This window comes from Protopterus annectens, chromosome 12.part0 (assembly GCF_019279795.1).
Source record: "Protopterus annectens isolate FY-2018-M chromosome 12.part0, PAN1.0, whole genome shotgun sequence".
Classification (NCBI taxonomy): domain Eukaryota; kingdom Metazoa; phylum Chordata; order Ceratodontiformes; family Protopteridae; genus Protopterus; species Protopterus annectens.
Window position 1 is genome coordinate 101421883 of NC_056746.1, and position 24205 is coordinate 101446087.

The 24205-nt window shown below is 40.3% G+C and overlaps 1 protein-coding gene across 1 annotated transcript in view; it reads left to right on the forward strand.

The window, feature by feature from the left end:
• EIF3B (eukaryotic translation initiation factor 3 subunit B) overlaps window positions 1-24205 on the forward strand; it is a gene marked incomplete in the record, with an annotated part of 704366 nt that overhangs the window by 79489 nt on the left and 600672 nt on the right. Inside the window, 1 exon segment of the mRNA XM_044089128.1 lies at window positions 14012-14131. Within this exon segment, the coding sequence (XP_043945063.1) occupies window positions 14012-14131 (120 nt within the window).

Below are 24205 nucleotides of genomic sequence, written 5' to 3' on the forward strand. Positions count from 1 at the left end.
CCTCTTTACTCATCAGGCCCATAACTGAGTGCAATTCCCTTTTTGGGATGTACCTTACCAGACACCTGCAGCAACTGGGATGACCCCAAAAGTACCTTACCAAGAGGATCAAAGGGCTCAAACAGATGCCATATGCTGCTAGGTTAAAGAAACTCCAGCTCTACTCAGTGGCATACCGCCTGCTCAGAGGCGATCTGTGCCTGACGTATAAAGCCATGTCCAACCCGGAATTAATGGACATGCTGCACCTCAGAAAATCCAAATCCCATCGAGCTACGCGCTCGAGAGACTTGAACCTCAGCACTGAAATAATTGGGACATGCTGGAGGGACCGATTCATAACCCAGAGCCTCCCTTCACTCTGGAATAAAATCCCAGTCCAGGTTAGGGAGAATCCCTCATTGACTCTCTTCAAGAGGAATCTTGATGAGTGGATGGGAGATCATAGGTTTACCCTGGGTATCACTTCTGTGTCACTGTTAGACAGAGGCACAGTATACTAACCTTGAAAAAGGGCATAGCAAAATTAATTTAAAATGGGTGTCGAAAGCCAAACAAACTCTGGCTAGGCTTATAAATGCCCTAGGGCAGATAGCCTAGTATGAACCTATAAGAACAAGTGACTTTGGAGGTGAAGAAGGTCGATCTACGAAGGGGGATGGCAGTCGATGTGGAAAAGCGTCAATTGAAGGCAGATTTTGAGGAGGGTGAAGGATTCCCTCAATCAACCCCTGATAATGTCTCCTTTGGAGACGTCCTGGAAATTTTGAATTGGAGGGGTGATTGGCAGTTCAGCAGTCCTATGTTGGAGGAATGTGTGTACATGCAAGCCTTTGGCACCTGACCATCTACCTCCTGGGTGACCTTGCCTGCTTATGAGCTCATTGAGTTGATCTCTCAGCAGGCATGGAAGGCCCTCGACACCACAGAACAAATCTCCCGGAGACCAGACAAAATTATTACTGCACCATCAGACAAACCCTTCTGGACCAAGGGCTTAACAGTAGATGCCATGGTCATGGCAGCGGTCACCAAAAATGAACTGGCAGATGAGTTCCAATATTAATCTTCCCAACAAAGAGTCCAGGATGACTAGTAGACTAGGGAAGTGGATGTATGCCTCATCAACCTTTTGCCTATGGTCTTTGAATTATCTGGCACATTTTTTATGAGGTTGTGGAGGGATCTGATTAAAGAACTCGGATACCCTCTCAGGAGCCTTTTCTGACCGTGTCTGGGAATTCATGACTTCTGAGCTGGCCACCCTGACTTCCATTTCCAGCTCGCCGACGAGGCTTATCTCACACACAGCTGAAGGGAAAACAGTAGCCATTGGTTCAGTCATAACCTTAAGGAGACTCACCTGGATGCATTTATGTGACTTTGCAGAAACAAGTCTATGTTAGTCAGTGCTCCTTTTGACGACACCTTTTTATTTGGGTCCAAAGTAAGACACGCTCACTAGGTGTGAGAAAAATGGAAGGACTCCTTCTGTATTGGGCTATTTTTTTTCGCCCTTCAGAGACCCTTTTCGAGGAACCAATGTACTAGTGGAAAATGTGGTTCAAAAAGTTGCAAGGGTCCTTTCATGTCACACATTGTGATAGCTACCCCTGGAGCAGAGGGGGCAGCTCCAATGGAAGATGCTGCCCTCGTGGCAGAGTGAGTTTGCAAAACCAGGGTTTCTGAGATTTTCTTTGATAAACCCTTCCAACACTCCTAAACAGAGGCCCGATTGCCTTCCTCTGGAGGCAGTCAGGGGTCATTTTTCCCTGCATCAGAGAGCCTGGCTACAGAGAACTTCTGACAAATGGGTACAGGGAATTATACCAAGAGATTTATACCCTTTCCAACCAATCAGTCCTCCTATAAAAAATCCCAAATGTTCCATCCAATCAAAGGGATCAAGCAACCCTAGAAATGCAAAACCTGCTAGAAAAGCGAGTCATCCAAGAAGTCCCCCCCAGACCAGATAGGATCCGGAATTTACTTAAGATTAATTTTGGTGCCAAAAAAGACAGGGCGGTGGAGACTTATTCTAGAGCTCAACAAATTAAGCAAATCAATTTGTTGAACCAAAGTCCGGATGGTCAGAGTTCAGTCCATTCTTCCATTTTTGGAAAAAGACAACTGGATGTGCTGCATAGACCTTCAAGATGCACAATATATAAAAATACACAGGTGGTCCAGGGGATTCTTACACTTCAGCTAGGAACCAGTCACCTCCAATTCCCTTTGTTCTCACCACAGCCCCAACGGTGTTCACCAGATGTATGGGCAGTAGCAGCTCACATGAGACTGCACGGATTCCATGTGCTTCCGATCTAGACAATTGGCTCATCACTGTCATGACCAGGCATCAACTCGTAGAAGCCAGACAAAGGTCCTTCAAACCTGCTTCTCTTTGGGAATAGCAGTCAGTTATGATAAATGTCATCTGGAACCTACCCAAGCCCTGGAATTCATAGGTGCTGTGTTAAATACAAAAGAAAACCTTAGCATCTCTTCCTACGCAAAGATTTTGACAATTCAAAGACAAGTCTCGACCATAGTCAGCAGAAACAAAGTGCCTGCCTGCCAAATTCGTTAGGCTGCATGGAGGCATCAATAGCTATTGTACACCTGGCCAAATGCAGTATGTGAATTTTACAGTGGCTGCTTGCGGCACAGTGCTTGATACTTTCCCATCCCATGTCTGCTCCACTTCCCATCATAAATGCTTGCAGGAATGATCTAGCTTGGTAGACTTGTTCAGGGCAGATTCTACAAGGTCGTCCCTTCTCTCTCAGCCCAATGCCACAGTGACCACGGACGCTTCCCTGCTGGGGTGGGTGAGGGCATCGCAATGGAAAAACTGTCCAGGGCACTTGGTCCCCTCATCACACATCAGTGTTCTAGAAATGAAGGCAGTACTTTTGGCATTGCAAGCATTTCAGGATGCTCTCCCCTACAGAATGAATTGCGATTTAGACAGACATGTCAGTAGTCAGGAAGGACCAGGTCTTAAGACACTATGTCGGGAAGCCCTAAGACTGCGGCAGTAGGTGATCTCATCAAACTGCTTTCTCATAGCAACACACATTTTGGGAAGTCCAATGTGATAGCAGACAAATTAAGCAGGTCCATTCTCCTACCACACGACTGGTCCCTCAGAGGGTGTCGGAAATAATTTTTCAGTCGTGGGGCAAGCCTTGCTGCATTCTTTTTGCCTCTCCCCTAAACAACAAATGCAACAGCTATTTTGCCCTACTCCCCCGTGGTGGAAGTCCCAAAGGATGCTACACAGTTGGTCCCCCAGTCTTCTTTATGCGTTTCCACCAATACTTTTGATTCCCACCTTTCTGCAGAAAGCCATCAGGTTGAAGAGCAAAGTCAACCTCATAGCCCCTTTTGGTCTTGACAGATTTGGTTCCCTTCCCTTTGGCCTCACCTAATCGGACAACCTTAGATCCTGAATCCAATTCCAGATCTCCTGTCTCATCCGACAGGCATGGTTCACCCAGACCTTCACAATCTCAAGCTGATGGCTTGGTTTCTCCACTTACAGTAGTAGTCAGACAACCTATACCCTCAGCTCCTGTTCAACATGTGCTACTTTCCTCTCGTAAGCTGTCAACACAAAAACTATATTCTAGTAAGTGGAAAAGATTTGTACATTGAGCTTTGCAGAACAGTATTGAACCCCTTTCAGCCCCAGTTCACAAAAAACTTAGATTTTTGGCGTCGCTTTTTGATAAGGGGGCCTGTGCTTCCATTATCAAAGTCCAACTAGCAGCTATCTCCAACTTCCATACTGGCTTCCAAGAGTCTTCAGTAGCATCTCACAAACTCTGTAAGTACTTCTTGAAGGGTACTGTTATGTTAAGACTTCCCTTCAAAGACCCTTCCCCCCCATTGGAACCTCAACTTAGTGTTGCAAGCAATTACCCAGCAACCGTTTGAACCAGCCCATGATTGTGAGGGTCTATATTATAACAACGAACGATCAAATGATCGAACGTTGTTATGTCAAACTTTTAAAGTTTGAATTCACAAAACCTCGAACAACCAGTACAGCATTCTACCCCCCCCCAAAAAAAGACATTAAAACAGTGCATAGACTCCCACAATTCCTAGCCTCCCATGATCATGATCTTGTGTTGTCTCACTAATTTTTAGTGAGCTTAACATTTCTTAGGATTTTTTCTCATGTAAATAAGTATATACTGTGGAATGATCAAACACCTTCATATACTATCACAACCTATGTGTTAAATAACACTAGAAATCCATCCTTGTTTGCTGTTCTTCTATACTCTATCTATTGATCTCTAGTGTTTTTCTTTCTTAGGTTTTTGTGAGACCTTAGTATCTCTTATCATAAATTACTAGGTGTATCTAATTTTGTAATATGTTATAAAGATTTGTACTACACCATTTCTAATACAAATGTATTAGTCTTATTCATCTATTCTTAGATACATTTTTCCTTTTTCCTACTGAAATATAAAATATATAATCTTAGGCTTGTACTATAACTGTTAAAACTTATGTACCAAATTATACTTTTATTGTCTTTGTCTTGACCTTTTATGTTGTTGTAATTTGTGGAGCTTTTCTCCTCGAGCCTCCACTGAAAATGGACATATATCCAGCTGTACTAGCCCGGTCAACAAATGTAAAATAAATAAATAAAGTGGGGGACTTCACCCCCCCCCACACCCCCTACTTAAATATGCCAACTCTGAGATCGCACTACAGTGCCGAAAATGGCAAAGTGACAGAAGCAGCCAAGTGACTTCTTTCCCAGGGAAAGAATTTGCTTATATGCTGCTTCATTTTGCCTTTTTCGACATTTCAAGTTCGACCCAAGACGCATTCGACAAAATGCTTCTTCGGTCTTCTGATAGGAACCAGATTGTGACATTAAGTTCCATTCCTGGAAGGACTACTTTGTTGGTGGTAGTCACTTCTTAGGTTCATAGGTTCATACTAGGCTATCTGCCCTGGGGCAATTATAAGCCTAGCCCAATTCTGTATGGCTTACGCCACCCCTTGATTTGAGTATACTGTGCCCTTTTTAAGGTTTAGTTTACTGTGCCTCTGTCTAATAGTGACACGGGAGTAATCCCTGGGACAAACCTACGATCCCCCATCTACTTATCGAGATTCTTCTTGAAGAGATTCAGTGAGGTGCTCTGCCTCACATGAACTGGAATTCTATTCCAGAGCGAAGGGAGCCTCTGGGTTATGAACCTGTCCCTCCAGCAAGTTCTATAAGAATTTCAGAGATTCAAGCCCTATCATCTAACCCCCATATCTAGTCTTTCACAGAGATAGGGTTTCACTCCGAACCAACCCTTCATTCATGCCAAAAGTGTTTTTTGGGAACAATATAAATCCAGTGTGTTAATTTACCAGTATTTTTCCCAAACTGTTCTAACAAAGGAGAGTAGTGTACATTCTTTGGATGCACAAAGACAATTAAGTTTTTACCTACACAGGACAAAAAACTTCAGAAAATTGGACCAGCTTTTAATCTCCTTCTCACATTCCAAACTGGGAAGAGCTGTATCCAAAGTCACCTTAGTGAAATGGCTGGTAACTGCATTTCATTTATCTACACCAAGTCAGGTGTTGCACTTACAACCCCCCCCCCCCCAAGGCTCATTCTACAAGGGCTGTAGCTACTTCAGCCGTTTTTCAAGCTAGAGCATCCATGGACGACATATGTGCAGTACTGATTTGTGCTAAACCCCATACCTTTATCACTCTTTACAAGTTTGGTTTGGTCTCCAGGGGTAGAGCATCATTTGGCTCAATGGTTGATGTTCTTAGTGTTTCACTGTTGCAGTCATTACATTTGGGTAATCTGCTGGAAGGTTGTCCTCAGTCGGCCTGAATTCCAAAGTCTTGGGTCCTGCATCGGTTGCTGTCTTCTCTTCCATGATGTCAGGTCGTCAGGGGTATAAAGCATGCAGCCGATGCCATTTTCTTTAGTCTTTCTTGCCGCGCGGTGCCCAAAGCAGAAGCATTTCGCAAGTGCCTGTTGGCCGACGACTGAAATATTTGCGTTTGAGTTTCAGAACCGAAGTCTTCAATAAAGCTAAGTACCCTGTTGGGGAAACTTTTTTCTTGCTTTTTACCGATGTCGGAAAAAGTTAATAATTGTATTGCTTGTGGGAAGCAAATACCTCATAAGGATTTCCATTTATACTGTATTCCTTCCCTAGGCCCTGATAGCAAAGTGCCTGGCTGTTGGTTTTGTGCTTGATTTAACCAACGTACTATTAAGTGTCTGTATATTTTTGTATCTAAGTATTTTGGAAACGGATTTAACTACCCAGAAATGTCGTCGGATAGCAATCCGACTAGCAGAGTACATAAAAAGTGCAAAGAAAAGGACAGAGAAAGGCAGTCGAGATCCAAAACCGACTACGAAGCTTCTCCTAAGCTAGTCAGCGGTACTCAGTGAGGTGCTTTCTCAGCCCCTGATGCCCACTATCTTCGAGTTGCAGGCCTCTTCTGACACCCATGTGGAGTCTAGCATGCCACAAGATACTCAAGGTATTGGACCGACGGATGTATCTCCCTCGGATGGGTCCAGAGTCGCTGAGCAGGCACCGGCATCTGAGGGTGTATTCAGACCTCAACATTTTTATATCAAACCGACGAAAGCTGCAAAACCAAAGGTAAAGACACCTTCTAAAGATAAATAAACGACACCTGAGCCACGTGCACAGGCCTCTATGCCTAAAAAACAGATGATCAGAATGGCTGAAGATCTTATTACATTGATCAGGGTTACCCATCCCCTTCCAGATAAGAGGCCTAGGCAAGACACTGACTATGAATCTTCAGATCAGGTTTCTGTTTCTTCTGATTCCTCTTCTGATCAGAAATTATCTTTACCTCCCTATGAGGATTCTGATGCTGAGCAGTCTATTCCATGTGCATCTCCTGCTGAGGATTATTCATTTGGAGAAACCTTGCATACTTTGACGGAGCATTTCCACTGGGAGAGTCAAGACTTCTCAGAATCAAAAAAAGAGGCTCAGGGATTTCCTCCTTCTCCCTCAGCACAAGCCTTTAGCCATTCCCCCTGTGTTAGACGTTGTGGATGATGTTTTTTCGGAGTCGAGCCTGACCCCTGACTCTCTACCTCTGGCTCCCAGTAAGCCTGACCGGTATTACAGGGTCCCTGACTCGCATAAATTTTTATTTAGAAACCCTGCTGCTGATCCTGAAACTATTTCACAGGGTCCAAAGGGAGTTAAGACCTCAACAGCAAAAAACCCTACCCCCTCCGACAAAGATTCAAGGGCACTGGACAGATGGGGAAAAAAGGTTTATACATCTGCAACCTTGGCAATCAGGGCCTTAAACTGTCAATTTTATATGCTTAAGTACCAACAATGTGTTATGGGATTGCTGAAACAGAAAATGATGTTGATTTCAGAATGTGCAGAAAATAAGGAATTCCAGGAATTATTGCATGCAGCTGAACAAGTTGGAAAGCATACTTTGCAATGTGGTTTTGGTTCTTTAGAGGCCTCCTGCAGGGCCGCAGTTACTGGATCTGTGATCAGGAAGCATGCCTGGTTAAAGGAACAAAATTTGCCTGATCATGTTAAAGCTAAATTGCTAGCTGCACCTTTACAGCATGATTCTCTGTTTGGTATTAAGGCAGAAGAGGTTTTAAAGAAAATGGAAGACAAAGCTAAGTCTATGCAAACTGTTAAAGATTTCTTACAAGTGCAGCCACCTAGATTGAGTAGACACTGGCATAGAAAAAATGAGTCCTTTCCTCTGTCAGACAGAGATCAAAAGGGCAAATCCAGACGCCCTAAGGGTTCCAGGCTCAAGACTCATACAGGTCAAAGCAGTGGGGCGCATCCACCTCCAAATCTGGAGGAGATTAAGCGCAAACCTACAGAAAGCAATCCCAATGACTTCCCTCTACCTACACCAAGCACATATCTTTTGGCAGCACCCATAGGGGGAAAATTAGCACTTTTTGCTCAAAATTGGCAGTTAATAACCCAGGACAAGTGGGTACTAAACATCGTATCGCAGGAATACAGATTCCATTTCCACACTCTGCCAATGACAAATGGTTGGCCAGACCTACCAAAAAACTAATGGGCAGAGGCACAGAAACAGGTTACGTCCCTCATGGATATGGGGGTCATTCAGACAGTACCAGAACAGGAGAAAGGACAAGGTTTTTACTCAAGACTGTTCTTGGTACCCAGAAAGGACAAGGCCTGGTGGCCAATACTGGATTTATCGATTTTGAACACATACCTGGACATTCCAAAATTCAAAATGCTCACTTTGCAACAGCTTCTGCCCATGCTGGGCAAGAATGCTTGGCTGGTGACTTTAGACCTAAGAGGCATACCTGCATGTCCCAATAAGACAGTCGTGCAGCAGATACCTCACATTCAAGGCTGGCTTAATGCATTACCAATTCTCTGCACTGCGACTTATCTACTGTGCCCAGAGTCTTTACAAAGTGCCTGGCACCAGTAATTGCATTTTGCAGACAAAGAATTATTCAGATATATCCTTACTTGGACGACTGTCTCATTCAAGCAGAGAACAAGGACACTCTTCTACGACACCTGGCATTTGTGAAAAGGCTTCTAGCATGCCTAGGGTACACAATAAACGAAAAGAAATCACAACTGGTACCCTCTCAAAAGATAACATTCCTGGGTGCAAGCTTGCATACAACTGCCCAGATGGCTTGCCTCACGCCAGACCAACAAAGTCAACTGACTACTTACTTCAGACTGATGGCAGCAAAAACCCAGTCTTCTGCAAGACAAATTCTGCAGGCTCTGGGCTTCATGGCATCCTGCATCCTACTAATTCCATATATGACTGCATATGAGGAAACTTCAGTGGTACCTAAAAAGTTTATGGAGTCAACATTCAGACAGTCTGGAAACAATGATTCCTCTCATCCCCTGCCTGCAACAGGAGTTTCAATGGTGGGCAAAGGCCTGTCACCAAAACATGGGACGGCCCTTCACTCTACCCCCTGCCAGCCAAACCTTAACAACAGACTCATCAGATTATGCCTGGGGGGCCCACGTGGAAGGAAGATGCATTCAGGGCATATGGGCACCAAATCAAATGCATCTACATATCAACCAGAAAGAGATGCTAGCTGTTCAAAATGCCCTAACAGCTTTCAAGGACTTGGACAACTACTGATAAAGACGGACAACACCACAGTCATGTGGTTATAAACGAGCAAGGTACCCCCTTTGCAGATTAGCCATGGCACTGTGGGACACCGCTTTGACCTACCAAATAAATTTACAAGCTCAATTCCTGCCAGGAAAACTGGCAGACAATTTAAGCAGAAACCTTATGGATCCTCATGAGTGGAAACTAAATCCACAAGTCTTCAGCATGATAGCAGAGAAATGGGGGAGCCCATACATAGACCTATTTGCCTCTCCTCAAAATTATCAACTGAAAAGATTCTGCACAAGGACTTATTACAGACAAGCATGGAAAGTGGACGCCCTATCAGTTTACGCATTATCTCCTCTGCCTCTTCTACCCAAGGTCCTCCTAAAAGTCAGGCAAGAGAAGCCAAAGATGATATTAATTGCCCCGGACTGGCCCCGCCAGTACTGGTACCCAATCCTAAGGAACTTGTCTCAATACCCAGCTTGGACCTTGCATTAAAAACCACAACTACTGTCCCAGCAAAACAATCAGATCCTGCACAATCAACTACAGACCCTGAACCTGGCAGCATGGCTAATCATGTAATCATACAAACGACACCACTCAGTAAAGCTGTGATGGATGTCATTTTGGAAGCCAGAAGGCCTAGTACTAGAAAATCTTATGCTGACAAATGGAAGAGATTCTGTGCTTGGAATCGAGCACAAGGAACTGATACAGCAGAACCACATATTCCTCAGATATTACAATACTTAACTGAGATGCTTGACAAAGGCCTATCTTTTCATCAATCAAAATCCATGCCTCTCCCATTTCGGCTCATTACAATACTGAGCCACCAATCTTTTCTCATCCGTTACTAAAGCAGTATCTTAGAGGAGCCAAAAATTTAAGGCCTCCTAGAAGATCACCATTACTTGCATGGGACCTCAATTATGTGTTGGAAAACCTCACCCTGCCTCCATTTGAACCAGCTGCTACCGCTGAGAAGCTCACCCTGCCTCCATTTGAACCAGCTGCTACCGCTGATATAAAGTTCTTATCATGGAAGACAGCTCTGCTACTAGCAATTACTTTAGCAAGGAGAGTTTCAGAGCTACAGGCCCTCATGGCTGCAGAGCCTTTTATCATATTTTACCCAGACAGAGCGTCTCTGAGGACAAATCCTACTTTTATGCCTAAGGTAGTTTCCAGTGTGGCTCTTAACCAAACAATTCATCTGCTAACTTTTTATCCAAATCCGCAGAACAAAGGGGAGAGAATTCTGTATTCCTTGGACGTACACAAGACAGCTAAGATTCTGCTTGAGCAGGGCTAAAGCGCTAAGAAAAACTGAGCAATTACTAGTGTCCTATGCTGCAGGATCATGTTGGCGTGAATGACTTGAGATGTACCTCTCTGGACTATATGAAGAGAGACATGATTGAGCTCGCTGATTGTGTCCCAGGCAGGTATGTCCCTAGCCTTAAGCAGCATTCTGCCGTCACCCAGAATAATGCCTCAATGCAAACAGAAAATAGTTGACTTTAACAATTGGCTTAGTTTCTGGTATCATTCCAGGAGGATCTAGTACCTGACAACCTGGGAAGATGTGATCGACAGACCATGATGCTTTATCAGAGATGGCCTGCATCTGTCTTACCTGGGCTTCAGGCTTCTGGCAAAGGCTCTTGCTCTTGATTACAGCCTCCTGAGGGATGGTGCCTTTTTTAGGAAAAGTGAGATTAAAACTACCAACATAAAAATTTCAACAAAACACAAATTAAAGGTCATGTTGCTAAACACTAGGAGTCTAACATGAAACTGCACTCCTTGCAAGCATTCCTAACCCTGGAAAATGCTGACATCTGTACAGTCACAGAAACTTGGTTCAAAGCTGCGGAGAGCACCCCAGCCTTACCTGGTTACTCATTCTGTCATACATTCAGACCCCAAACTGTGGGCAGTAAAGCCAAAGGAGGTGGAGTTCCAATATACATTAAAGACGTACACACTTCCAGGCTGGTCAAACAGTATGACACACAGGAGACACTCCAGGTGCAGTTAACCATTGACAAGACCCCTATTCAAATCATAGATAGCTACCGGCCCCCAAATCTGATTCAAGATGCCCAATCTGCCTATTTGGTCCTGTTCAGATCTGTCAAGATTTAACCCTTTACCCTGATCCTTGGTGACTTTAACTTCCCAAACATAGACTGGAAGAACTACTCATGCCAGAACACAAATGCTCAGAGATTCCTTGATTTTGTCAATGCAATTGCCTTGGAACAGCTAGTCGATACCCACACAAGGGGTGGTAATGTCTTGGACTTGGTGTTAACCAACATGAGTAACCACTGCAGCATCTCTATAGTGTCATCCTCCCTGGTAAGATCTAACCACAAAGCGGTCACTTTCGAAGTCACCATCTCCCCCAACCCCCCTCTAGCTAGGATCAGACATAAAAACTTCTCCAAAGCTGATTACAGCCTCCTGAGGGATGGTATAAACAGCTTCAAGGCCCCCCTCCCCCTCTGTAGGAACTGGCACCAATATCCAAAACTACAGCAAAGCACTATATGAGCATTTATGTAGATGCATGGAGTCAGGAATACCCAACATGACTAAATCATCCTCCGCATGGAAGAGTAAAACTTTCTGGAGGACATTTCCAATAAATAAACTGTATAACAAAAGGAAAAATTGCTCTCCAAGACCAAGAAGGAGCAGGTGCCCAACTGGAAGCAATGTCTCCTTAGCCTGAACAAGTAAATAAGAGCAATAGTGAAATTCTCCAAAGCAAACTTTGAGTCCAAATTGGCCACATCTACTAGACACAATCATAAGGCCTTCTTCACATATATTCACAACCTCAAAGGAAGCACCCAGATCTGTTCAGAACTGGTGGTCAAGGACACCACAAATACAAATGCCGTAAGATTTAGCGAACTTGCTGGCTGACAGATTCAGCGGAAACTTTACCCGTCTGGTCCCCCATCAGTAAATCAGGACATCCCCAGTACATGCCCCCTTCTGTAGGGGACAGGTCATCACTGCTGTCTCAAAGGCAAAAAATACAGCCTCCATGGCACCCGATAACATCCCAGGCTGCATCTTATGTGAACTCAGGCAGGAACTTGCAGCACCATTAGCCACCCTATTAATCCAAAGCCTGAGTACTGGCTTTGTCCCAGCTGAGTGGAGGACAGCCACTGTCATCCATTTACACAAAGGTGGAGTGTCCACTGATCCAGGAAATTATAGACCCATCAGCCTAACTAGCCTAATCTGCAAGGTCATGGACCTCATTAACAAGGACATTGGCAACCTCCAAACACTTGATCCCACACAGTTTGGCTTTGTCAAGGGGAGGTAATGTCTGCTAAATTTGGTCGACTTCTTTGAATCAGTGACCAAAGCCATGGACGAGGGGAAGATGGTGCACACTGCCTACTTTGACCTGGCCAAAGCCTTTGACACTGTTCCCCATTCGGGCATAATAGATAAACCCTTTCAACTAGGCATCAATCCATATGTTACCAGATGAGTAGCAAACTGGCTCACTGATGGAACTAATGTAGCCAAAGGTAAGGGAAGCCACCTCAAGCAGTAGACATGTAATAAGCGGCATACCCCAGGGTTTGGTCTTGGGGCCTCTGTTATTTAGGATATACTTTTCTGAGGTGCAGGCCATAACCAGTGGGCTATGGCTAACCAAGTTTGCAGATGACTGCAAGCTGGGTGCTGTCATCAATCCCCCTACTGATGTGGACATCCTCCAAGAGGGCCTCACTCAGACAAATGACTGGTACCAGAAACATGGCCTCAAGCTGAATACCAAAAAGTGCATCATCATCCCCTTTGGGGAGAGTGATGTCCCCACAAATTATCACATTAATAACGTCCTAAGCACTGAATCGGACGTGAGGAATTTGGGGACCCAGGTTGATAGAACCCTGACTTTTGACCACCATGTTGCTTCCGTTGTATGGAAACCCTTCTACATGGCCCACCTCATAAGTAAGGGTGTCTCATTCAGGGGCAAGGAGGTCGTAACATCCCTGTATTCTTCCCTTGTAAGGCCTATTATTGAGTACAATGCCCCTTTTGGCATGTACCTCGCAAAGCACATGCAGCAGCTGGAGAGACCACAGAGGTTCCTCACCAGGAGAATTCAGAGCCTCAAACATCTACCATACACAGATAGACTAAAAGCCCCATCCCTGTACTCGGTTTCCTGCAGACTCCTCAGAGGTGACCTCTATCTGGCATACAAGATGATCATGGACCTCACCTTGATGGGACTGCTACATATCCGCAAGTCAAGCTCCACTCGAATAACCCGCTTAGGCACCCTCAACCTGGTCTGTGACATCAACAAGACTTGGTGGGACAGGTTTATGTCCCAGAGAGTCCCTCATCTATGGAATAGACTCACTCATCAAGTAGGGTATCTCTTTATCCATTTTTAAGCACAACCTGGATAACTGGATGGGAAACAGAAAGTATACCCCTGCGATTCCACCCATGTCCCTGCTCGGACAGGGGCATTGGGTGCTGATTTGAGTAAACATGGGCTAAACTCTTGGCTAGGCTTATAAGGACGTCAGGGCCAATAGCTTAGTAACCTCCTATGATCCTTTAAGCATTAATAACTCACTGGATTTTTTATTTCTGAATAAAAAGGTTTTATACTGCTGGATTTTTATTATAACATTTCTTTTACAAGAACTATTTCAAATAGTTGCTAATTTCATTTTTTTGTGGTAAGCACTCTGCATGTTAATTTTAGAAAATCTATCAGCGTTGCTTAAGTTCATTGGATCATTTCCTTTTACAGGTACATTTTTTTGGAGTATGCCACACCTACACAAGCAATGGATGCCGTTAAAGGTGCTGATGGGTACAAGCTGGACAAGCAGCACACATTTCGGGTCAACCTCTTTGCTGACTTTGATAAGTAAGTGTTAATATGTTGTGATTTTTGCCTTGACAGGTCCACATTATTTTACTACTATTGTTCTGTGCGTTTATGTAATTATGCGACCACCTCACTGAGAATGAACTTTTTTTCTTTGCTGTTTTTGTAATTGCCTCAAGGATCATTCTTGTCCCTGAATGTCATCCAGTCTTCTGGTGGTAATGGTGACGAGGCAGGCGATATTGCCTTGGCATGTAAATACGCAATGTTTAAAGTAAGCATTTCAGCAGAAATAAAACTGAAGAATGATTTACTTTTACTGGGAAGAGTGACAAGGTCATGAAGTCAACCCTCAAGCATGGCAAAGTATCCCCATTTCCCAAAGTTATCCATCATGTTCTCATGATAACTTCACAGGAAAAAAAAAATCCCCTTCAGACAGACCTTTCCTCTAACTTTTCTCTAATAAAATTAAAAAAAAATCAGTTTATACTGATATACATGTTTTTTATTCCAGACAAGCCCAAGGCTTTAACGCACTGGACAGACAAATGTATTACTTATTGCTTATGCCACCTCTGGAAGACATTTCCTTTGCAAATTAAACAGAGAGACATTAGGCATCCTTCAGATTAATCTTGGATTACTGGATCATAGGGTCATAGGAGGTTACTAGGCTAATGATCCTAGCGCCCTTACAAGTCTAGCCAAGTTTTACCCTTTATTGAGCAAAGTACATAGGCAATAGGTTAAGCACTTTAATCTACTCAACGTAGATTTCTTCAGAACAACTTGCATACTCAATACTACACTTTAAATACTTTCTAAAAGCCCGCCAAAAAACTAATTATCTAATCACCTAACCAATCAAGCATTCATTAAAATTTAAAGGCACAAAACAGCAATCTCATTTTTATCTCATAAACTGATGAATAATTATATAATTAAATAAAATTCATTAATATAATACTAAAACCTTCATAAATTTGAATGTGATAAAAATCCTTACTAATAAATATAATATATTCCTATATATTAAATTGATAAAATGTATACATAAAGGACTAACGAACAACATAAATTCATTCATATACCATAGTTTAATTTCTTAATAAAGGTTTCGTGGGAATATACTCATACTCATTGATGCCTGGTGGACTGGCTGCATTCAGTCTAATCTGCCATTGAATCTCTTTCTCCCCTAGGATAGATTTGATATCACACCCCCTAGGGTTGTTCCTAACCACTTCTAGAATGGCAAATTTGAATGAGTTACAGCCCTCACTCTCTACCAGGTGCCTATATAATGCATTATTCTTGTCCTTCTTCTTAATGCAGTATGTATGGTCATATATTCTATTGCGTAACCGTCTGTCAGTTTTCCCAACATAAAAACTAGGACAAGACATACATTTTCCCAGATATACTATATGTTGGGTCTGACAGTTTCTTTTTTTGAAAAATATTTTACTTTTGATGTTATTGTCCAGAATGCAGACTGTCAGTCTGTAAAGTAAATGAGCATTGATTACAGTGTCCACATGGCTTGCTTGGTCCCTGTCACACTTTTATTCCCATCGTTATAACGATTATTAGTTTTAACCTCGATCATTCTCTTTAAATTCATCCCTGTTTGGAGACGAAGGTAGGTTTATCTCCTATTTTACCACTAATCCCTTCGTCACAAGTTAGTATATTCCATTTATTCTCCAGAATATTCCTGATTTCTCCCACATGTTGTCCATACTGTAGTATACAGGCCCTATGATAATTATCTCCTGTTAGTTTTTTGTTAACCTGATTGTGTGGTGTAATTTCCCTCCCCAATAAGGGTGGATATTTATTTCCCCATTCATTAGTCACATATTCTGTGACATCCTTAACCACTGATGATGGATAGCCCCTTTGACTAAACAATTGGCCAATAAATTTCATTTCTTCAATCATGTCATCCTTTCTGGAAGTCATTCTAGCTGCCCTAATACATTGCCCTTTCAGTATACTTTTTTTCTGCTTATATGGATGATTACTTGAATATTCCAGATAGGCATTACAGAAAGTGTCTTTCCTGTATATCTTAGACTGGAACGTAGTTCCATCACTAACAATGTATGTATCTAAGTAATTAATACCTATCTTACTAGTATTATGTGTAAATTGTAAATAGGAAGTAGTTCCATCACTAACCATGTATGTATCTAAGTAATGGATACCTATCTTACTAGTATTATGTGTAAATTGTAAATAGGAAGTAGTTCCATCACTAACAATGTATGTATCTAAGTGATTGATACCTATCTTACTAGTATTATGTGTAAATTGTAAATAGGAAATAGTTCCATCACTAACAATGTATGTATCTAAGTAATGGATACCTATCTTACTAGTATTATGTGTAAATTGTAAATAGGAAGTAGTTCCATCACTAACAATGTATGTATCTAAGTAATGGATACCTATCTTACTAGTATTATGTGTAAATTGTAAATAGAAAGTAGTTCCATCACTAACAATGTATGTATCTAAGTAATTGATACCTATCTTACTAGTATTATGTGTAAATTGTAAATAGGAAGTAGTTCCATCACTAACAATGTATGTATCTAAGTGATTGATACCTATCTTACTAGTATTATGTGTAAATTGTAAATAGGAAGTAGTTCCATCACTAACAATGTATGTATCTAAGTAATTGATACCTATCTTACTAGTATTGTGTGTAAATTGTAAATAGGAAGTAGTTCCATCACTAACAATGTATGTATCTAAGTAATTAATACCTGTCTTACTAGTATTATGTGTAAATTGTAAGTAGGAAGTAGTTCCTTCACTAACAATGTATGTATCTAAGTAATGGATACCTATCTTACTAGTATTGTGTAAATTGTAAATAGGAAGTAGTTCCATCACTAACAATGTATGTATCTAAGTAATTAATACCTATCTTACTAGTATTATGTGTAAATTGTAAATAGGAAGTAGTTCCATCACTAACAATGTATGTATCTAAGTAATTAATACCTATCTTACTAGTATTATGTGTAAATTGTAAATAGGAAGTAGTTCCATCACTAACAATGTATGTATCTAAATAACCGATACCCATCTTACTAGTATTATGTGTAAATAGAAAGTAGTTCCATCACTAACATTGTATGTAAAGTGATTGATACCTATCTTACTAGTATTATGGGTAAATTGTAAATAGGAAGTAGTTCCATCACTAACAATGTAGGTATCTAAGTGATTGATACCTGTCTTACTAGTATTATGTGTAAATTGTAAGTAGGAAGTAGTTCCATCACTAACAATGTATGTATCTAAGTAATTGATACCTATCTTACTAGTATTATGTGTAAATTGTAAATAGGAAGTAGTTCCATCACTAACAATGTATGTATCTAAGTAATGGATACCTATCTTACTAGTATTATGTGTAAATTGTAAATAGGAAGTAGTTCCATCACTAACAATGTATGTATCTAAGTAATGGATACCTATCTTACTAGTATTGTGTAAATTGTAAATAGGAAGTAGTTCCATCACTAACAATGTATGTATCTAAGTAATTGATACCTGTCTTACTAGTATTATGTGTAAATTGTAAATAGGAAGTAGTTCCATCACTAACAATGTATGTATCTAAGTAATGGATACCTATCTTACTAGTATTATGTGTAAATTGTAAATAGGAAGTAGTTCCATCACTAACAATGTATGTATCTAAGTAATTGATACCTATCTTACTAGTATTATGTGTAAATTGTAAATAGGAAGTAGTTCCATCACTAACAATGTATGTATCTAAGTAATTGATACCTATCTTACTAGTATTATGTGTAAATTGTAAATAGGAAGTAGTTCCATCACTAACAATGTATGTATCTAAGTAATTGATACCTATCTTACTAGTATTATGTGTAAATTGTAAATAGGAAGTAGTTCCATCACTAACAATGTATGTATCTAAGTAATGGATACCTATCTTACTAGTATTATGTGTAAATTGTAAATAGGAAGTAGTTCCATCACTAACAATGTATGTATCTAAGTAATTAATACCTGTCTTACTAGTATTATGTGTAAATTGTAAATAGGAAGTAGTTCCATCACTAACAATGTATGTATCTAAGTAATTGATACCTGTCTTACTAGTATTATGTGTAAATTGTAAATAGGAAGTAGTTCCATCACTAACAATGTATGTATCTAAGTAATTAATACCTATCTTACTAGTATTATGTGTAAATTGTAAATAGGAAGTAGTTCCATCACTAACAATGTATGTATCTAAGTGATTGATACCTATCTTACTAGTATTATGTGTAAATTGTAAATAGGAAGTAGTTCCATCACTAACAATGTATGTATCTAAGTAATTGATATCAGATTCTTCTCCTTTCCTGTCCATAAAATAAATGAATCATCCAAATACCTAACATAACAAGCCATTTGCTCCATCCATGGTGTATATAGGATGTATTCCTCCTCCCAGTCTAAGAGAACCACATGCTGCCCCCATAGCAACCCCTGATATTTGTAGTACTCTCCTTCAAAAAAAAATATAATTGTTGTCAAGAACCAGGTTCATAAATTCAGATAGGAGGTCTATCTTATCCCAATCTAGTCCACTATGCTTGTTCAGACTGTTAATAAACCTATTCATACCTTCCGTCCTAGGTATACATGAAAATAAATCTTTTGTATCGATTGTAACAAAAAGTAAATCCATATTCCATAATTCATGTTTGAACTTCCCAAGAATCTTTGATTAAATGTGATATCTTCGGATAAATATGTTTTAACCATTGATCAACTACCTTGCCAAAAGGGAAAGTTTTGCTACGACTTCCAGAAATAATAGGTCTAAATGGGGGGTCATGAATGTTTTTGTGTACTTTGGGTATCCCCGTGATAGTAGCTAAAGTGGGGTATTCAACCTTTAAAAAGTTGTATAAATCCTGAGTAATACGTTCATCCAATAAAAATTCTTCCAGATACAAGTCAATCCTTCTACGGGCTATATTGATCTGATTTAGCGAGGAAACCTCATATTGGTCTGATGTATTCAAAATGTCAAATATTCTTTGTATACAAGTGTCCATATCAAACAAGACTACACCTCCCCCTTTGTCAGGTGTCATGATTCTGATATTGTAAATATCACAAAGTGTAGTTAAGATAGCCTCGTCGGTAGAACTCCATTTACTTCTACATCTATCTTTCTGTACATGTTTATATAATTCATAAATTTTCTTACTGACTACTTTTTCAAAATTGATAAGAGTATTGTACATGGGGGGGGGGGTGTACTTTTCCTCCTCAGACCACTCATATTCGTGGTTCCAGGGTTAGACTCCCGAAAAAATATACCCAGATTGAGCTTCCTCATATATTTTTTAAACTCAACCAGTGTATCCACTATGTCAAACTTTCTCATGGGTATATATTTCATACCTTTAGAAAAAGTAGAAAACATTTCAATATCTATCTGGATGTTTTGTATAGTTGTAAATTTTGAAATTCCCTACACTATACACGACCCAATCAGTGACCATAATTCCAGTACTGGTCATTGTTTTCTGTACGGCTTCCAATTGTTCCATTCCCTCTGTCCCTGGTACCAAGTTTCCCGTGGGCAGTTCCCCCTCCCATACTGTTCCTGCTCCAAAAAATCAGTATTATAAAAATCCACTCTATGTTGTTCATGATTGTCTGCCTCCCCACCCCTACCATTGCTACTGTATTCAGTTCTTACATATCCCTTTTTGTTCCATTTGTACGCAGTTGCATTCTGATATTGTTTAGTATCTCTAAAAAAACTTTTTACATTTTCTATCTAACATCTTTTTACAATTGGTTTCAGCATAGTGGAACTGTTTAACATGTAACTTTTCCCACTGTGGATACAAGTCACTTGTTATAGACGTATTAAGTTCTTCCACCTCCTTCATTAACAAACTTAACTTGCTGTCGTTACAAGATATAATAAATTCCATAAACTGTATGCCAAAACCATCAAACATTTTGTTACATATACGTGTATTGGCCTCATTAAGTTCCACACCCATGGGTTGTTTGAAAAAACGTAACCCCATGGGAATGATACCACAATCTATGCATTTTCTAAGATACATATTGTCCATCTGTATGGCTTTAATGTTAAGTTTTTTTCCAAAGTTATAAACCATGTCCTTTAATGTGCTGTTAGTATTATTAACTTGGAAATGTTCCTTATTGTAGTCGTCAGTACGGAATTCATAAGGCATTTTTAAAAAATTGTCCAAGTTGAAAACATAATTAGACATACCATTGTCTGTATCCGATAACTGACGTCTACCTTGCTGTCTCGTATCTTTTTGTACCACTGATTTTGAACCAACTGCTGTGGAATATGTCCTAGAGGGTTGTATGCGCTTAGGTTTAGCTCCAGAAAAAAGATAAACGTCCTCCGAAACATCGCCAGACATAGTAGACAAGTTGAACTGTCCCATCTTTTGGCTGGAGGTGAAGTTCCCATAAGAGACGGCGTTTATCTGCGTAGGCTTACCTCTGGAGCTCTCTGTCCATTAGGTATGTCTTGAGCTTCTACTTCTGGTATCAGAGCGGTGATGTAATCCCCTCTGGCACAACGTTATCTGATGCTGTATTACACTTAGTTGTAGGCGGCGTCATAAGTTCCAATAATCGGGTGATTTCCCCTTTCAAAATTACAAATTCAGAGTGTATTGTGTCAACTTCATCCCTTCTTACTGGCGAAAAATTGGGAGAGATATCCCCAATGGAATCCATGGTAAAACAACTAGCTCACAATAATGTATCCAGGGAGTCCAGCAATAAAACAACCAACGATCGAAAAAGCAGCTCCCCTGAATGAAACACCATGATCCACAGTATCCAAATCCTTTATTGAGCGAAGTACATAGGCAATAGGTTAAGCGCTTTCATCTACTGAACGTAGATTTCTTCAGAACAACTTACATACTCAATACTGACGAAGGGATTAGTGGTAAAATAGTAGATAAACCTACCTTCGTCTACAAAACCGGGATGAATTTAAAGAGAATTTAAAGAGAATGATCGAGGTTAAAACTAATAATCGTTATAATGATGGGAATAAAAGTGTGACAGGGACCAAGCCATGTGGACACTGTAATCAGTGATCATTTGTTTTACAGACTGACAGTCTGCATCTGGACAATAACATCAAAAGTAAAATATTTTTCAAAAAAGGAAACTGTCAGACCCAACATATAGTATATCTGGGAAAATGTATGTCTTGTCCTAGTTTTTATGTTGGGAAAACTGACAGATGGTTACGCAATAGAATATATGACCATACATACTGCATTAAGAAGAAGGACAAGAATAATGCATTATATAGGCACCTGGTAGAGAGTGAGGGCTGTAACTCATTCAAATTTGCCATTCTAGAAGTGGTTAGGAACAACCCTAGGGGGTGTGATATCAAATCTATCCTAGGGGAGAAAGAGATTCAATGGCAGATTAGACTGAATGCAGCCAGTCCACCAGGCATCAATGAGTATATTCCCACCAAACCTTTATTAAGAAATTATATTATATTTATTAGTAAGGATTTTTATCACATTCAAATTTATGAAGGTTTTAGTATTATATTATGAATTTTATTTAATTATATAATTATTCATCAGTTTATAGGATAAAAATGAGATTGTTGTTTTGCGCTTTTAAATTTTAATGAATGCTTGATTGGTTAGGTGATTAGATAATTAGTTTTTTTGGCGGGCTTTTAGAAAGTATTTAAAGTGTAGTATTGAGTATGTAAGTTGTTCTGAAGAAATCTACGTTGAGTAGATGAACGCGCTTAACCTATTGCCTGTGTACTTCGCTCAATAAAGGATTTGGATACTGTGGATCGTGGTGTTTCATTCAGGGGAGCTGCTTTTTCGATCATTGGTTGTTTTATTGCTGGATTCCCTGGATACATTCTTGTGAGCAAGTTTTACCCTTATTTTCTTGATCAGCACCTATCACTCCTGTCCAAGAAACCACTGTACCCATAAGTTTACTCCAGGAGTGAACTGCTTTGCCCTTCTTGAGAATGAGAGTACTGCATACGGATGGGTGCTGGCATGGTCTTGTGACTTGGCTGATTTGTATTTTCTGAGAGCTTATTATCTCCAATATATTAGTGTCTGCATATTTTCCAGCATTGTTTTCTGTCTGACTTCCAATTGTTCCATTCCCTCTGTCCCTGGTACCAAGTTTCCCGTGGGCAGTTCCCCCTCCCATACTGTTCCTGCTCCAAAAAATCAGTATTATAAAAATCCACTCTATGTTGTTCATGATTGTCTGCCTCCCCACCCCTAGCATTGCTACTGTATTCAGTTCTTGCATATCCCTTTTTGTTCCATTTGTACGCAGTTGCATTCTGATATTGTTTAGTATCTCTAAAAAACTTTTTACATTTTCTATCTAACATCTTTTTACAATTGGTTTCAGCATAGTGAAACTGTTTAACATGTAACTTTTCCCACTGTGGATACAACAAGTCACTTGTTATAGACGTATTAAGTTCTTCCACCTCCTTCAATAACAAACTTAACTTGCTGTCGTTACAAGATATAATAAATTCCATAAACTGTATGCCAAAACCATCAAACATTTTGTTACATATACTGGCCTCATTAAGTTCCACACCCATGGGTTGTTTGAAAAAACGTAACCCCATGGGTATGATACCGCAATCTATGCATTTTCTAAGATACATATTGTCCATCTGTATGGCTTTAATGTTATTAAGTTTTTTTCCAAAGTTATAAACCATGTCCTTTAATGTGCTGTTAGTATTATTAACTTAGAAATGTTCCTTATTGTAGTCGTCAGTACAGAATTCATAAGGAATTTTTAAAAAATTGTCCAAGTTGAAAACATTATAATTAGACATACCATTGTCTGTATCCGATAACTGACGTCTACCTTGCTGTCTCGTATCTTTTTGTACCACTGATTTTGAACCAACTGCTGTGGAATATGTCCTAGAGGGTTGTATGCACTTAGGTTTACCTCCAGAAAAAAGATAAACGTCCTCCGAAACATCGCCAGACATAGTAGACAAGTTGAACTGTCCCATCTTTTGGCTGGAGGTGAAGTTCCCATAAGAGGCGGCGTTTATCTGCGTAGGCTTACTCTCTGGAGCTCTCTGTCCATTAGGTATGTCTTCGGAGCTTCTACTTCTGGTATCAGAGCGCGGTGATGTAATCCCCTCTGGCACAACGTTATCTGATGCTGTATTACACTTAGTTGTAGGCGGCGTCATAAGTTCCAATAATCGGGTGATTTCCCATTTCAAAATTACAAATTCAGAGTGTATTTTGTCAACTTCATCCCTTCTTACTGGCGAAAAATTGGGAGAGATATCCCCAATGGAATCCATGGTAAAACAACTAGCTCACAAGAATGTATCCAGGGAGTCCAGCAATAAAACAACCAGCGATCGAAAAAGCAGCTCCCCTGAATGAAACACCATGATCCACAGTATCCAAATCCTTTATTGAGCGAAGTACATAGGCAATAGGTTAAGCACTTTCATCTACTGAACGTAGATTTCTTCAGAACAACTTACATACTCGATACTGACGAAGGGATTAGTGGTAAAATAGTAGATAAACCTACCTTCGTCTACAAAACAGGGATGAATTTAAAGAGAATTTAAAGAGAATGATCGAGGTTAAAACTAATAATCGTTATAATGATGGGAATAAAAGTGTGACAGGGACCAAGCCATGTGGACACTGTAATCAATGCTCATTTATTTTACAGACTGACAGTCTGCATCTGGACAATAACATCAAAAGTAAAATATTTTTCAAAAAAGGAAACTGTCAGACCCAACATATAGTATATCTGGGAAAATGTATGTCTTGTCCTAGTTTTTATGTTGGGAAAACTGACAGACGGTTATGCAATAGAATATATGACCATACATACTGCATTAAGAAGAAGGACAAGAATAATGCATTATATAGGCACCTGGTAGAGAGTGAGGGCTGTAACTCATTCAAATTTGCCATTCTAGAAGTGGTTAGGAACAACCCTAGGGGGTGTGATATGAAATCTATCCTAGGGGAG